Source organism: Hordeum vulgare, chromosome 2H (assembly GCF_904849725.1).
Source record: "Hordeum vulgare subsp. vulgare chromosome 2H, MorexV3_pseudomolecules_assembly, whole genome shotgun sequence".
NCBI classification, from domain to species: domain Eukaryota; kingdom Viridiplantae; phylum Streptophyta; class Magnoliopsida; order Poales; family Poaceae; genus Hordeum; species Hordeum vulgare.
The window spans coordinates 512,087,335-512,104,121 of NC_058519.1; the positions used below are offsets into that span (position 1 = coordinate 512,087,335).

A 16,787-nucleotide genomic window follows, 5' to 3' on the forward strand; every position below is an offset into this window, starting at 1 on the left:
TGACCGATGAGGTGTGCTAGTGGCAAGTTACTGGTGGGAGAAATTGGCGATGGAAAATAGTGTCTCGCGGCGGGGGAGGGGAGGGGAGGGTCCGTGCGGCATGAAGGCGTGGCGGGGGGTCGGCGATGGGCACAGGAAGACGACACGCCGTACGCCGTCCACCTCACAGCGCCGAGGGCCGCAAGCAAAGAGGGGAGAGGAGAGGACCATCTGGTCTGGTCTGGGGTCGACTCCGATCCGATTAAATGCACGCCCTCTGATCGGGTGGATCGCGATTGACAACCCATGGCTTGTGCTTGTGCGCCATCGCCGCGAAATCCCAGTCCTGCCCTCGGGCCGCTGACGCCCGGGCCCCGCGGCGCAGGCGGGGTCGCTGCGCCCGAAGAAGATATCGCGCCCGGCCCCACGGCCCTTCCCTTCCTCTATTTATGCCTCTACACCGACCGACCTCTCACACACACACACACACTACACCAAGCCAGCAAGCCAGCCAGACTGCACTCGATCGGTGCCCCTCTCTCTACTACTCTGCTCACTGGCATACATACATTGCTACTGTACTCGTAGTCACTCACAGTCGTGCCCTGCCAAGAAGATCTCCCGTAGTCAATTCGCTTGATCAGGCCGGCCTACTCACTTAAGCGAGAGAAGAGCAAGACAAGGGGCGAGAAATTCCATCCTGCCTGGGAGCGTAAGGAGAAGAGAGTGTGTGTGAGAGAGCTTGTGCTGCGGTCGATCGGGCCGGGTGAGGCGATGGGGCGATCGCCGTGCTGCGAGAAGGAGGGGCTGAAGAAGGGGCCATGGACGCCGGAGGAGGACCAGAAGCTGCTCTCCTACATTGAGCAGCAGGGCCACGGCTGCTGGCGCTCGCTGCCGGCCAAGGCCGGTGAGCACGCACCCCCAAACCCATCCAATTTCCTCTTGCACCCTTCCTTCATGCATCCCCGGCCACCGCTCCTGCATTCTGCTTTTGCCGATGAGCTGCTTCGGTCGTCGTCTCTGACACGGTGAAAAACGCGGCGTGGTCTTAATTTGCAGGGCTGCAGCGCTGCGGCAAGAGCTGCCGGCTCCGGTGGACCAACTACCTCCGGCCGGACATCAAGAGGGGCAAGTTCAGCCTGCAGGAGGAGCAGACCATCATCCAGCTCCATGCGCTTCTCGGCAACAGGTGATCACTCGCCCATCAATCATGGACCGATCGTCTGTCCTGTAGTACATATATATATATATATATATATATATATATATATATATATATATATATATATATATATATGCAGCTTAATTTCCACCCATAATCCGCTTAATTCACCGCCTAATTACGATGGAATTTGGTCTCTTATTAGTGGTTGCAACAATTTTGACTGCCAGTAGAGTACGTACGGGACTGCCTGAGCCCGGGGAAGTCAAGAACACGCTAGCCAGCTAGTGATCATGCTGCACCGTAGTATAGTCTTCACACATTTATGGGTAGCGGGGTGGTACTTACACCGGGTGTGCCGTGAGATACGAGTAAAATTGCTGCTGAATGTACTGGTCTTGGCCGAGTCGTAGCAACGTACACATGTTTTCCCAGCATTCTGTGAAATTTACCCGTGACATGTTAGCTCCAATTGCGATCTCAGCACGTACAGTACCCAACCATCACCTCTGTTAAACTGTTCCTATCTCTCTGTGCGGCACAGAACTACGAGCTACTATAGTTAGTAGTGCTGTTCGTTTTCATCCTCCAGACTGTAGAACAACTATGCATGAATAGTTCATCGCAATGAAAAAATGCATGAATAGTGAGAGCGTTTTGCCAAAACGAAAAAGAAAAAAGCAAAGTAAAGCTGGTGGCAAGAGTGGGTTAATCAATCAACCAATCAATGAATGCACGCATCAGCTTGGGAAAAAGGAGTGAAAAAGTTGGGCCATGTGTGGCTCTCCCCCGAATTTTCCTTTCTCTTTTTACATGATTCAGCATTGAAGCTTGTCATTTATGGACCGGGCGGGGAGCCCCCATCGTCGTGGACCAAGCCTCAGCTTTGGTCCACTGTAGCCACCTGCTCTCTTGCCATTTGACTCCCACGCTTCCTCCTCCTCCTCCTCCTATCATGCATCTCTGCCGTCTCTCTTTAGTTTGTACTACGCGTCTACGCCGATGCCATGCCCACCTCCGGCCACTTGCTTTTCGAGATGGTCTTCTTGTTTTAACCATGGTGCAGATTTTCTACTACTACTGCTACTGTCTGAATCCTGAGATAATTTTTCTTGCGATCGGCGTGCGTGCATGCAGGTGGTCAGCGATCGCGACGCACCTGCCCAAGCGCACCGACAACGAGATCAAGAACTACTGGAACACGCACCTCAAGAAGCGGCTGGCCAAGATGGGCATCGACCCGGTCACGCACAAGCCGCGCTCCGACGTGCCCGGCGGCGCGGCCGGCGGCGGCGCCGAGGGTGCGGCCGGCGCGCAGCACGCCAAGGCCGCGGCGCACCTCAGCCACACGGCGCAGTGGGAGAGCGCGCGGCTCGAGGCCGAGGCGCGCCTGGCGCGCGAGGCCAAGCTGCGCGCGCTCGCCGCGTCCGCCTCCTCCTCGGCGCAGTACCTGCCGGCGGCCCACGCCGCGCCCGGCCTCGACTCGCCGACCTCCACGCTGAGCTTCTCGGACAGCGCCGCGCTCGCGTCGGTGCTGGAGGCGCACAGCGCCGCGGCCGCCGCGCGCGCCGCCATGCAGCCCATGCAGGCGTACGAGGAGGCGTGCAAGGATCAGAACTGGGGCGACCCCGACGCCGACGCCGCCGGCGCGGGCTTCGCCGAGGCGGGCTTCACCGGGCTGCTTCTTGACGGCTCGTTGAGCCAGGACACAAGGCCGGCGGCGAGGGACGACGCAGCCGAGGCGGGCGACCAAGAGCACGAGACGGAGGAGGAGAAGAACTACTGGAACAGTATACTGAACCTGGTCAACTCGTCTGCGTCAGTGGTGGTGCCCGCCGACGAGGCGTACTCGCCGGCGCCAGAGTTCTGAGTGGTACTGGTGGCGACCTCTGCACATGCCTTGCCGGCATGCACCCGAGACCCCACCAGGCAAATGACACAGTAAATAGTTATTAGCGGTGACCGTGGAATAAGATGGGACTAATGCTAGTACTACTACAGTTAATCGCGTTCTTGGGTTTATCTGACACAGTGCTCTCTGATTAGACGTGCGAGCAAGAAGGATTTATAGATGTTGGAGCTTGTTGCCTGCTTCCTTGGGCAAAATTTCTTACTCTACATGTTCTGTAAAACTAAGACAATGATCTCGGAATTTCTTCTTCTTCTTATGTTGGAAAGAACAATGCCCGATGATTTATCTACTTGATTATTGTAATTTTAGGACATCTTCAACGTAGATCCGCAAACCTCCAGCAACTGTCCGAACTACAGTCTATGATTTTGTCTACTTGATTATTGTAATCTCAAGACATCTTTAGCGCAGATTCGTAGACCTCCAACAACGGTCCGAACTACGTGGTTCGGGCCGTGAAAGTCATCTAACACGGTCCTATATCGGTCCGCGGCGCGGCTCGGACGCGACTTCTCTCGCAAATTGGAGACAATAGTGGGAGTGGTTTACGGGATTCCGGACACGAGAAACATCGCTATTCGACACCCCCAACTGTCCCAATCCCCTCTCCCGTCCCACTCCCTTGAACTCCGCTCCTTCTATCCCTTGCTTTCCACCTTTCACCTCCGCCGTCGCTGCTCCTTGTACGTCTTCGCCCGTCAGAGAAGCGTTGCTGGATGTCGGCAACCAGCACCGGCGCGCCTGCTCGTGGTCTACGGCTGAACTTTCCATCCTGGAGCTGTTTGTACTCATGTACACTCTGTCCCCCGTCGACAACCTCCATGACGATCATCACGCCCGGTAGGTGTTCGGTCAAATGCCATTGAGCTTATTTTCAAATGCTATGTCATTTTTAGAGTTTGGAGAATGGGGAGCTACTCGACCATGAAGGATGAACTATTGTGCGATGCGTGGCTCGCAGCATCTGTGAATTTCATAGGCTGGACCACAGGGGAACCCTTTTGGCTGCACGTACGCGAAACGTTTCACGCACAAAGGACATTGCGCCCTACGACAAGTACATCATTCAACCACGCGGCGTGAAGTCGTTGTCGTATCGCTAGCACATGATCCAGGTCAGCATCACCATGTTTTGTAACGTGGTTCGTCAACTCGAGGAAAGATGGCAGTTGCACGCAGCAGGCGAGGGGCTCGTAAGTTTTTTTTGCTTCTTCTTGCTCAACTTGTTAATTGCTTCATTCACTCAATGTTGATATACACATTATGTGTAGCCCGCATGCGCTGTCGTGACGTACCACAGGAAAAAAGGGACGACCATTTATGTGTACACTATTGAATGAAGGTGATCGGGCAGTATGTGTGGGAGGACATCATCTTTTGATCAAAAACTTGTTGGACATCTGCTTAATTTAAGATCTTGTTGTACTAGACTTAATTTACTTGGTATGTATGAATAATTTGTTCTATTTCCTATCCGAACTCTCATTAATATCGTCTGGTTTGTATGAATTTTGTCCAGTTTGTTAAAATATGGACTGAAATGTATACAACTAGCGTTGGATGTTGCCCTCCCGTATTCGTGTCTGCGGACTAGTTTCCTTTGTCTGCGACTGGATATGTGAGAAAATTTACGGGTTGTTATCGGAGATGCCCTTATATCCATTTTCTTCAACCATATACAATAACGCTAACCAACTTGGTATGCAGAGGACCGCCTGACTTGTGTTACGACCTAAATTTCTTTTTATGTGACACATGTGATAAGCGATCTAAACTATTTAAAAATAAAACAACCTAATATTAGTTTTTCTAACTTTACAATTCTTTGTTTTTACGGGATAGGAACACGAACATAAGTAAATAGACCAAACTGATAACAAGCATAACTGGTATAGTGATCAAGGACTTGATACAAGGGCTACCTATTGCAGCCCAATAACCCAAACGGGATCTCTCCCACACAGCTCCACACTGTCCAAGTCTAATTGGCCTAAGTGTTTAGGTTCCTATTTAGACGGGCTCTAATCATGGTCTAATTGGTCTAGTAGAATTATAATCCTAATTAGATGAGAAGCGCCACTAGGCTTTCTCTCTCTAGTTTCCCTAAGTTCTTCCACCTCGATATCTAAGCTTTGCCAAATTACTACTACGAAATGCGCCGATACCTCTAAGGGGTCGTAACTTTGACTTTCGTCTCAGACAACTTTCTAGCAGCAGGAAGGTGTAACCTAGGTGCGGAAAATCACCACGCTGCATCGATTCTTCTGTGTTTCCGCTACTATGCTTGTTGGCGAGTTTGATCATTGCCTCCATCTTCATCGAATTTCTACGTGTGATTGTGCAGCATTATTTTTAATTCCGTAGCATGTTCCCCTACATCCTCTAGAGGTTGATCATAGTCATTACCATTAGCTTTGGTGGCTTCTTCTTCCATGTTATGAATTGATGTTCTATCATCGTCGTTGCCTTGCTGGTGGTGTCCATGACCAATATGCAAGAGTCCTCGACGATGAGGACATGAGGTGATACTCCAGACGTGTCCTTGGCGCTTAGGTTCGACATGATAGTCAGCCTTATATGCCATGATGTGTGTCAGTGTTTCTCAATACGGGTATCTAAAGGAGCAATTGTAATTTTTCGTTTTGGGGCCTCTATTGTAACTCGGATTGTTGTAACTTCTGTGGAGTTTTATAGCTCTTAGGGCATGTTTGGGACTCCTCTACTCCATAAAAATCAGTTCCGCTCCACCAAATTCATTTTGGAGCAGTTTCATACAGAAGATGTAACTCTTTCGAAGAGAATGACTCGCTTTCATCCAGCTCGAGCTTCAAGAATGAGAATTTGGGTGGAAATGATATATCTGATTAGATGAGCGGGGAGAAACGAAGGTGTATCAACTTTTACTAGTGGCAATGATGGGTAATTTCCATCCAACTCCAGCTTCTACATTTTTTGAAGCACCTATTAAAGAGCTTCATGAAAAATATGGAATTGTACCCAGATTTTAGTTTTATTGTGGACTGACATGTCGTGAAGCTATTGTGTTTGGCTTGTGTTTTTTAGAGCGAATCTAAATTTCAAGGTCCGGAGGAGTGTACGAAGGCCTTTCTTTGAAGGGATAAAGTTTGTCCAAAATACATAGTATTATCTTTAGTCACAACACTATGGCGACCCTAAATTAAGACTCGTAGTAACGAATCGATGCACAAAGGCCCTTCTTGAGGGTGGATCCGATTCCACGCATAACACATGGAATACACACGAAACACCACACCGCTGCGATGTTACATGGCGGGCTCATTTTGCGTTTTCCCATTATATACTTCCCACCGACTTTGGGATGGTTCTAGAACCAGTTTCCCATTGTTATTTATGCATTTTCATTCTTTTATTTTCATTTTATTTCTTTTTAAAAATCCATGAAATGTATTGAAATTATTAAATATTTTGCAAAATTCAGATCAATTTTTTTAAATTTCAAGACCGTTGTTTGAAATCCATTCTGAAACCCGTGAACATTTTCAAAATTATTTTTTCTTAAATCCGAGAAGATTCTCCATATTCATGAATGTCTTTTCAAATCTAAAAACAGTGCAGTCATAGAAAACATCATGAAAATTTGTTGAAACTAGAGAACATTTGAGAAATTTGTGAAAATTTTAAAAATTATAAAAAAATTGAAATGCTGAAGAAATGCACATTTTTGAATTTACGTTTTTTTAAATTTGATTTTTTTCCATAAAACGTAAACATTTTATGATTCCATTAAAAAAATAAAAAACAAATAAAAGGACGTCATGGCTCTCTACATGGGCCGGTCCAAATCACACAGGTGGTGCACGTGTGTTCCCTGTCGACCTATGATCAAATTCGGAAGTAGGATGTAAATGGTACTAGATCATCGATGGTGCGCGTTGCCGCATTCGTCCATTTTTCCAATATAATGATAGAAAAATTCATAAATATATAATGGCATGGAATATGGATGTTAAATAAAAAAAAAGTTGCTTAGAATTTAAGGACACCGAACTGAATACTTTGGATTAGCAAAACAGAGCAGCATGTAATGTAGTTGTAAGATCAGCCACTAAAATTTGTTTCCAATATGCTAGGAGTTTTAGCTACAACATCACATTGTATGGTAAAAAGATAATTCTAAAGACGTTGTACAATCAGCCTTAAACAATCTTCCTTAGCAGTGAAATCCGAAGCACACACATCAACTTGTTTGATCTTGATTTTCTTATTTAGTATTGATGGTTTCTACTGTTCTTGCCCATCATAAGCCACGCTTGTTCTTGACTTTAATGCTTCACATCTCATTGGTAGTTTATCAATTGATCATTTTGTAAACGTTGGTTCTCACTCATGAACTGATCTGTCCTATTTCAGAATTGATGGTAAATATTTTAAGAGGACAATAAATTGGTGAAAGTAAAGTAATTTTATTTATTTTATACCAAACAATTATATTGAGCACTAGACCATTCCAAACCATTATACCGAGTATCTAAAACCCCCTTCTTTTAAAGGTATATTAATAATACTACGAGCCAAAAAAGCATATAATCATGAAATGCATATTAGTAATAAGTGCTTATCATAAGAACAATAAGAGAAGTGTAAGAGAAGTGTACACGGAAAGAAAAAGCTCCATGCTTTTGAAATTTGACAAAAATAGGTTGGTTTTTTCAGTTCTTGTAACTTCACAAGAGAGAGAAAAAAATGTAATCTAAGGGATCATCACATTACTTCACAATATCTGGGAAGGTCATTCTTACCCGTCTTGGCAAATGTTAGATTAACCTTCACTATTTTTAGGATAAAATCTTCAGTGCATAATCTCGATTCGATAAATATGGTTCTTTTTTATTATCATCTTCTCCCTCTGTAAAGAAATATAAGATCATATAGATCACTATCCATACATGTATATAAATTATAAGCTTGAGGATTTTCTGGCTAACAATACACTAATATGATGGCATCTATTTTGTTTTCAAAAGTAGCAGTTTCCCCTACCTGAGTTACACTGCATCATGGCCAATCTAAGGGCAAGGATTTGAATGAGATATTAGATTGAATCACTTTTTCGTAGTTGATAGTTCTGGTCATTTTTCGATGTAAAGTGATACATTTACATAATCTGTCCAACTGAATACTGTATTTATGTGACCTAGTAAGATTAGCAGGGATAGTTATGGATAGTGTTATTCCACAAAAACTAAGAGACATAATTAGGTTTATATAATATGAGTAGTGAGAAAAACGCGAGCCAACAAAATATATTGATTTTACTTTATAACTTGAACACCACAAAGGGAAACTTCTCACAGAAGCTTCTCAACCAACTAAAAATGCTTGTTGTTGTACAACTCTCATAAATACACTTCATGTCTTCATTTACATGTTTAAGTTCAGAAATCAGTGCAAAAGGAATATTATAAAATCAGAATGCACTATGCATCACCGTAGCAGAAGGAGGATGCTTGCAGCCCAAAAACATTTATGTCATTTGCTTGGTCATATATGTTATAAGTGAACCGTGCACAACTTTATAGTCAAATCTGGTCCCTCTATAACCCACATGACCAAGCGAAAATGCAGGGTAACGATTCATTTACCTCGAGCGTTCAACATCAATGGGTATAAACACCTAACTCTTTCCCCTAATTCATAGTGAAGTCAAACTCCACAATGACCAGGCGTATCATTGGTGCCTCCCACTCTAAGTTCTGAATCTAGCAGAATTGACACAAATTGAATTCGTAAATGTATAGAAATTATAAGCTCGAGGATTTTCTGGCTAACAATACACTCATGATGGCATCTATTTTACTTTCAAAAGTAGCAGTTTCCCCAACAGGAATTACACTGCGTCATGGGCAACCTAAAAGGCAAGGATTTCAGTGAGATATTAGATTGAATCAGTTTTTCGTAATTGATAGTTCTGGTCATTTTTCGGTGTAAAGTGATACATATGCACATTGAGTTGATAGTCTTCTGTCTCATGAAATCTACCTAGAGGTGACCAATCTTGCACAAAATTCAAACAGGAATATGAAAACTTCCATAGGATATCTTGTTGTGTTGAAATGCAAACAAGAACCTCGGTATATCAACATCATGCTCCTGCAATATCACAACTAAAAGTTAGCACACACACATACACACGGATGGCCATCATCTTCGACCAAGGTGAAGGTTTTCTAAGCAGAACAACGACACAGGTTTCACCTTCACTTTGAGTATTAACAGTAGAAAATTTAATAAAGTACTCGTATAAGGCACTCAGAAGAATCTCAAGTAGATGTATTATGAGCAAGACTAAGTTAATGAACAATTGTAGAATAAAAACTGAATAAGGGAGAAACATATTATTACTTTTTCAGATTCAATCTTATAGAACGATAAAAATTAGAAATTGATAACAAAAACTAAAATGAAGATTTGTAAATTTTGCAATACGTAGGGCACCTCAATAATGAAAATATACGAGGTAAATTAGAAGTTGAAAGCGAGATCAGACCCCAAAATAGAAGGTGGTGGAATCAACAAAATACAAAAATATGAAACCTCGTTAGCATGTCAGTTTTACCACATAATATTATTCTTTTGCCCACCAATTAACCAATGCCGGCAACACATTCATCTAATAATAAAAACAATTAAGAATATGTGTCATCTAACAAACACTATAATATATACAAATGCATGCTAATGGTAATAACAATCAACAGCCTCAACGCGTGGCTTTGCAACCCTCGGGAGAGCAAATTACCTAATATTTGCAGTGTAACATGTAAACGTACATTTTGCACATAAAAACAAAGATTGAACCTGTAGAAGTCTTAGGTCCCTGCCAGTTCCATTGGTGGAGGCACGTACGGGCCAGGCTGTGGAAGCCGTATAAAAGAGACGAGCAGCCTAAGGCCAGGCATGCTATGGCGCCCAGGCCTGGACTCGCCTTCCCATCCTCCAGTCCTCATCCTCTGACCATCAATTGCTTGGTAAAGCCTGGCTATGTAGTCAAATGACTATAAGACTCAAGGTATACGTATTCAACAAACAATTGCTGCAAATTTGCCATATAAGCAATATTTGAAAATTGATGACTCAGTTTCACTCGTAATCTGCTTTGGATGACAATTGGCTGGATATGTACAGTACAATAATAAAACTGAGGAAATAAAGTCCTAATTAACTTTCCCGGTATCATACTATCACGCGATCAACAAAATCCCTTGACAGTCAGTACCTCTGCTCCATGCATCTTTTTGCTATCGAAGCCTCTCTATGACCCTGGTCCGCAGGTAGCCGCCACGAGAAAATTGGTTATTTGCCATTTTCAATACCTGGCTTCGCAAAATTGCCACTTTCAACGTTGGCTATGCAAAATTGCCACTCTGCTCTTTGGCTTCTTGATTACCATACCACCTCTCTCTTTTTAGTGATTTCCTTTTCCTTTTTTACATTTATAAGCATAGGAAAAGACCAAACTACTCCTGATTATATATTCACGTACTGATTGATGAGATCTCCATACAACAAGCATCTGCTTATGTGACATCCCAAAATACGTGGACAGCCGATCTCGTGCTGCCCAGAATACGTGGACAACCGATCTCGTGCTGACCAGAATACGTGGACAACCGATCTCGTGCTGCCCAGAATACGTGGACAGCCGATCTCGTGCCTATACACATCTCCTCTTGCCTATACGCAGCGGCCGCCGAGCAGCCGCCGATCTCCTCAACGTCGTGCACCGCCGATCTCCTCAACGTCGTGCGGACGAGTACGTCAACGTCGTGACGCCCATCTCGTCGACGCTCTCGTCAACGTCGTATGTCGCCGATCTCTTCAACGTCGTGCGCCGCCAATCTCGTCGACGCTCTCGTCAACGTCATCTCCCGCCGATCTCGTCGACGCTCTCGTCAACGTCGTCTGTCGCCGATCTCGTCGGCGCCTTATTCATGGATTCTGGACGGTATAATGCTGCTATTCTTCCACTTTCTGCAGTTTTCAGAGATGAAAAGGACTGTCAATGTGTCCCAGGTTCGGTTTAACTTTCTGCACTTTTCAGAGATGAAAAGGACGGTATGCCTTGGCTTTGTGACATGTCAACATGTATGGTAAGCCATGTCAACATGTCTGGTAAGCCATGTCAACATGTCTTGGCCTTTGTGACATCCCAAAAGAGAGTAAACCTTGAACAATTTGTGCATGAGTACTACTCTGTGGGTAGATTCAAGGCTGCTTATGGGAGAGAGATTGAGCCAATGACAGATAAATCACAATGGCCACGCGTGGATCTACCATTTGTTGTGGGGGCACCACTTGCAAAAAGAAATAAAGGAAGACAGAGAAAACTGAGGATCATAGGATGTCTTGAAGGTGGACACAAGAAGAAAGGTGTAAATGACACTTCCAAGGATGATAGCATTGGTCCCACCAATTCTAAGGGGAAGAAAATGATTAGAGGGCCAGTGACTTGCAAGAAATGTGGCGAAAAGGGTCATAGGCAAGCTAGTTATAAGTGTCCACTCAATGGAACCAAAAAAAGGCAAGTGTTTTTATTTTATTCAAAGCTTAAATTATCACATCATGCCAAAAATTTTAAAAAATATTGAATTACAGGAAGAGGAAGCCTAGAAAGAACAGTACAAAAGTTAGACCAGCTGAACCTAGCAGCCCACTAAGACCTACTAGAGAACAAATACTACATGATAGTCCAACCATGGTCACCAGAAGGTAAGCTTCAACGACCAACATCTCTATGTTCAACAATGTCCAACTGGAAGAAAAATATTTTATCTAAATGTGATAGCATACATGTGTGCAGCCGCCTTGCTATCTTGTTGGGGGAGGGTAGTTCTTCACAAACCACTAGAACTACTCCAGAGAGGATGACAACTACAACTCCACCAAAGAAGATGACCCCAAGGAGGATGCCGACAGCAGCTCCACCAAAGAAGATGACTCCAAAGAGGAAGCTACTGGTTGGATGAATTATCTGTTTGAAATGTGCTTGTTATGGGAGAAATGAACTCACTAGTAGTTTTATTCACTCTGAGATGTGATCTCATAATTTCCATGAGCTTGGAACTCAAAATTTAAGCTAGTTTTGAGATGCAACAATTTATGTCTCATTATTATTCTTGTCATGTGAACAAAAAACTACAATCCGAACAAAATGACTATCAGCCCATAACAACATGGAGCATACATCCTATGATTTGACCATTAATCCTATGATTAAACTATCTCAGCAATCATGCAGCATCGAGGCATGTGAAATTTGATCATTAATCCTATGATTAAACTAAAAACATACATCATCAGAATACCTCCTTATTGTTGTCCCCTTTGTCTGAAGTTAGCAAAAGCTGGAACCCTCTCCCTCAACCTCCTCATCCTCCTGGGACTCTCCTTCCTGCCCCTACTGTCTCCTTCAGGCGACCGGGACGAGCGACGCAAGCGCCGCGCGGGCACACTGGCAGGCGGCGACAGCGGTGGTCGGGCAGGGCGAGCTCAACGACGGTGGTGGAGCGGGGCGGTGGACGGGCGGGACGGTTGGTCGGGCGGGGCGAGCGTCAACGACGGTGGTCGGGCGGGTGGGCGGGGCGGTGGTCTCTCGGGCGGGGCGGTGGTCGAGCGGGATGGGCGGGGCGGTGGTCTCCCAGTCAGATGTATGTACAATTAGGGGTAGTTTGGTCTTTTCCTATGCTTATAAATGTAAAAAAGAAAAAGGAAATCACTAAAAAGAGAGAAGTGGTATGGTAATCAAGAAGCCAAAGAGCAGAGTGGCAATTTTGCAAAGCCAACGTTGAAAGTGGCAATTTTGCGAAGCCAGGTATTGAAAATGGCAAATAACCAATTTTCTCAGCCGCCACAACCTCCATCCGTCTCCGTCCTCGATCTTAGCCGCGAGGCACGGCCAGCTCCGTCTAGCCACGGACAACCATCTCCGTTGTCGCCCGCGTCCCGCGTCCACCGGGTGAATGAACCGCCCCAAGCGCATCCCGGGCTAGATACCCTTGAGCGGCTGCCACTGGATCTGGTACTGGATAACCTCGCGCACATCGCGCATAGCCTGGATCCACTGGCGCCTCGTGTGCCGTGTGCATCGTGTCTGTATCGGTTGCACCTCCTCTCTGGAGCGATTTTTTTCACGAGACGCAAAGGTTTCTTCGTTGCTTTGGGCATGAGCGGGGATAATGGGCCCGATGCAACCCAATTAACCAGATGGCTCAGAAAAAAGCTACGGGAGCCGCTGCCTTGCGACATTGAGCCCACTTCGGCATTAACGCACAACTTAGCGAAGATCCAACGGTGAAAAATGCCCAGTTAACGAAATCCACGGCCAGAAACGTCTAATTATTGAGAGGACAGGAATTAGGTGCTGTTTTACTGTTCTTCGTTGCTTTGGGCATGAGCGGGGTAATGGGCCCGATGCAACCCAATTAACGAGAGGGCTCAGAAAAACCTACGGGAGCAGCTGCCTTGCGACATTGAGCCCACTTCGGCATTAACGTACAGCTTAGCGAAGATCCAACGGTGAAAAATGCCTTGTTAACGAAATCCACGGCCAGAAACGTCTAATTATTGAGAGGGCAGGAATTAGGTGCAGTTTTACTGTTCTTAACATAAACGGCTTTCGTAAGTCCCGCTTAGTTAGTTTTCCTAACGTGGGTTCATTTTGATCGGGGAAAAAACTTCATTAAACTGTTAGACCATATGCGGGCTTAAATGGTATCCATTTTACATTTTACATATGTATTAATAGGAAGGAGGTCTCCTTTTTTGAAGAGTTGGAAGAAGCAACTAGTTGACGAGGGTTCTTTTCAAAGCCTTTGAACGATCACTCTCACGTGATGTCACTTGACATGTTCTCAACCGCCGTCACGTGTCACGTCCTGAGCGTTTCTTTAGATTTTTTTTTATTTTTTTGCACGCGTTTTTGACTTTTTAGTCGATTTTTTTCGTTTTCGATGTTCTGGTTTTTCCACCGGTATTTCTTAGCTTTTGGACGAAAAAAAATTCAACTTTTTTCGTGAAAAAAGCAAGCATGTTTTTTCTTCCATGAAAGACACATATTTGATTTTGCGAGAGGCACGACCATGCCTCTCAGAGATGAAAAAAATCCATGTTTTTTGCTTTGTTTTTCTTTCGCAAGAGGAACGGTTTTGCTTCCGCTAGAGGCACGGTTTTGCTTTCAGGAGAGGCACGATCGTGTCACTCAGAAACGGGAAAAAACATGTTTTCAATTTTTTTCTTTCGCGAGAGGCACAATTTTGTTTTTCGAAAGGCACGGTCGTACCTCTCGAAAACGAAAAAACGCATTTTCTGTTTTTTTTTATGAGAGGACGTTTTTTCGCTTCCGTGAGACGCACGACCGTGTCTCTTGGAAACAAAGAAAACATGTTTTTTTTCTTCTGTGGTAGGCATGATTTTTTAGTCCATTTTTTTGTGTAATTTTTTTTATCAATATCTGTTAACACGGTATTTAATTTTGAAGATCTCGACGCAAGAAATCCAACCGTGAAAATGCTTCAAGATTTGAATGCACAGTTAAAGCGATAAAATATTTTAAAAATACGGATCTACGAAAAAAGTAAATACTCCCAGGTTGTGACAAGTGACACACATACAATTTTCCACTTTTCATAATCTGAGAAGTTGGGAGTGACCTTTTAAAAAAAAGTATTCCTTAATTAGTGATTCTGAGAGCTGGAGTTTGCAATGCAGAAAGAAAAGAAAAAACATAGTATTACCTCTAATCACGATATACCATGGCGGCCTGGTACTCTTTCGAAAAGGCAACCTACTGTTATGGGCCTTACACGGGCCAGCCCATAAACCATCTCAGCCGGGGTTCTATCACTCGCCGAGCGAGAGCTGAAAAGGCGGAGACAGGAAGAGGTGTGGCATCATCGTCTTCCTCCTCTCTTATCCGGAACTACACCATGCTCCCGATGTCCGTCCACCCCGCTACTACGCCGGCCCTCGCGTCGCGGCCCCGCGTCTCCCTGCCCAGACCTTCCACACCCTCCTCCTCTTCCAGCCTCGTCCACCTCAAGAGCAGGAGGCCACCCCTTCGCTCGCTCCGCAGCCTCACCGCCGCCGCCGCCGCCGCCGCCGTCGAAGCGGGGGAGCCATACTTCGGTTTGGGGGACGACGAGCCACTTGGCGGAGAAGGAGACGCGGAAGCCGTGGTCGAAAGCGAGGAGGTAATGGCCTTTTCAACTGCTCTGCTGAACTTGGGTCATCTTCTGCCCGTGCGATAAATCATTGGAATGTAGCTCAGCCCGTGGAAGTTGGTACATTGTTTTTGCACATAGAAGGAGTTCAGTTAGATTCCGTTTGCAAATGTACCGTCCTCCTGTTCACTGAAATTTATTAGGCCGTCCATTTCCACAGACAAATTGAGTCCGATGATGTCACAAAATAAAATTGGAGAAGAATGGTTTTGAACTTCTATACGTCTTTAGTGCATACTCCCTCCGTTCCTAAATACTCCCTTCGTTCATAAATATAAGTCTTTTAAACGATTTCACTAAGGGTCTACATACGGAGCAAAATGATTGAATCTATACTCTAAAATATGTCTATATACATCCGTATGTTGTCCACCAGTGAAATCTCTACAAAGACTTATATTTAGGAACGGATGGAGTATAAGACCTTTTAAAGATTACACTATAGACTAACGAATGTATATAGACATATTTTAGAGTATAGGTTCATTCATTTCGCTTCGTGTGATCTAAATGCTCATATATTTCTTTACAGAGGGAGTACTTTTTAAACGAATAGCATACGAGAATAGTCCCAAAGTCCACTGAAACTGAAATCCTGAAAATCATAACCACGTTACAGTACGGCACAAGCTTGTGGAGGTAGTGTCCGACATCAGAAAGTCGACAGTGTGACAATGGTTTTGATTGTAAATCATTTTAATTTTGCGCTGTGCTAAAACAGCATAACTGGATTCACATGCCAGACAAAAATTGTAATGCCAGAATGAAATTTGAGATAATTTGAAACTTGTGCATGGCAGTACAAGGTGGAGGTGCCTGAAAAGCAGGACCCGATGCTGGTACTGAAGTTCATATGGATGGAGAAGAACATTGGCATAGCGCTTGACCAGATGGTTCCGGGTGTTGGTAGCATCCCCTTAAGCCCCTACTACTTCTGGCCGCGGAAAGATGCATGGGAGGAACTGAGAGCGAAACTCGAGGAGAAAGAGTGGATCTCGCAGAAGCAGATGATCATCCTTCTCAACCAGGCCACGGACATCATCAACCTCTGGCAGCAAGGCGGCGGCAGCTTGTCGACATGAGGGGCTCTATCTTCTCCCAACCTCACAACCTGTTTAGTGTCTTTCTTCTTGCTTTGTTGTTAATTAATGTTAAAGCCACAACGCCACATGGTACATGATCCTGTAGATCGATTCAATCTCTTCTCATATGATTCTGTTTGTGGAGAATGAATTTTGATTAATCCTTGCAAGGGTGGTGTGTTTGGGTTCGGTTATTGGCAAGGACGGTGTTTAAGATGATCGACCGTGAATGGTTCTACTCCCTTCGTCCTAAAATAACTGTCTTAACTTTATATTAGCTCTAGTATAAAATTATACTACGCTTAAGACACTACCTGCATCGGAATACCACTGGATGGACATATGACCAATATTCTGCCGGCTAGCTTGATCCTCGGCTACCATGCAATTTC

General features: G+C 44.8%; 2 protein-coding genes across 2 annotated transcripts; both read left to right on the forward strand.

Annotated features, from left to right (window-relative positions):
* The first annotated feature begins 468 nt into the window (after positions 1 to 468).
* LOC123430377 (transcription factor MYB16-like) lies at positions 469 to 3,309 on the forward strand. The gene is made up of 3 exons (XM_045114246.1): positions 469 to 886; positions 1,039 to 1,168; positions 2,279 to 3,309. The coding sequence occupies exons 1-3, from the start codon at positions 754 to 756 to the stop codon at positions 3,009 to 3,011; spliced, it is 996 nt and encodes a 331-aa protein (XP_044970181.1). The 5' UTR covers positions 469 to 753; the 3' UTR covers positions 3,012 to 3,309.
* An 11,648-nt stretch (positions 3,310 to 14,957) lies between these two features.
* LOC123426921 (30S ribosomal protein 3, chloroplastic) lies at positions 14,958 to 16,565 on the forward strand. Its single transcript, XM_045110831.1, has 2 exons — positions 14,958 to 15,283; positions 16,114 to 16,565. The coding sequence occupies exons 1-2, from the start codon at positions 15,020 to 15,022 to the stop codon at positions 16,393 to 16,395; spliced, it is 546 nt and encodes a 181-aa protein (XP_044966766.1). The 5' UTR covers positions 14,958 to 15,019; the 3' UTR covers positions 16,396 to 16,565.
* Positions 16,566 to 16,787: the final 222 nt, after the last annotated feature.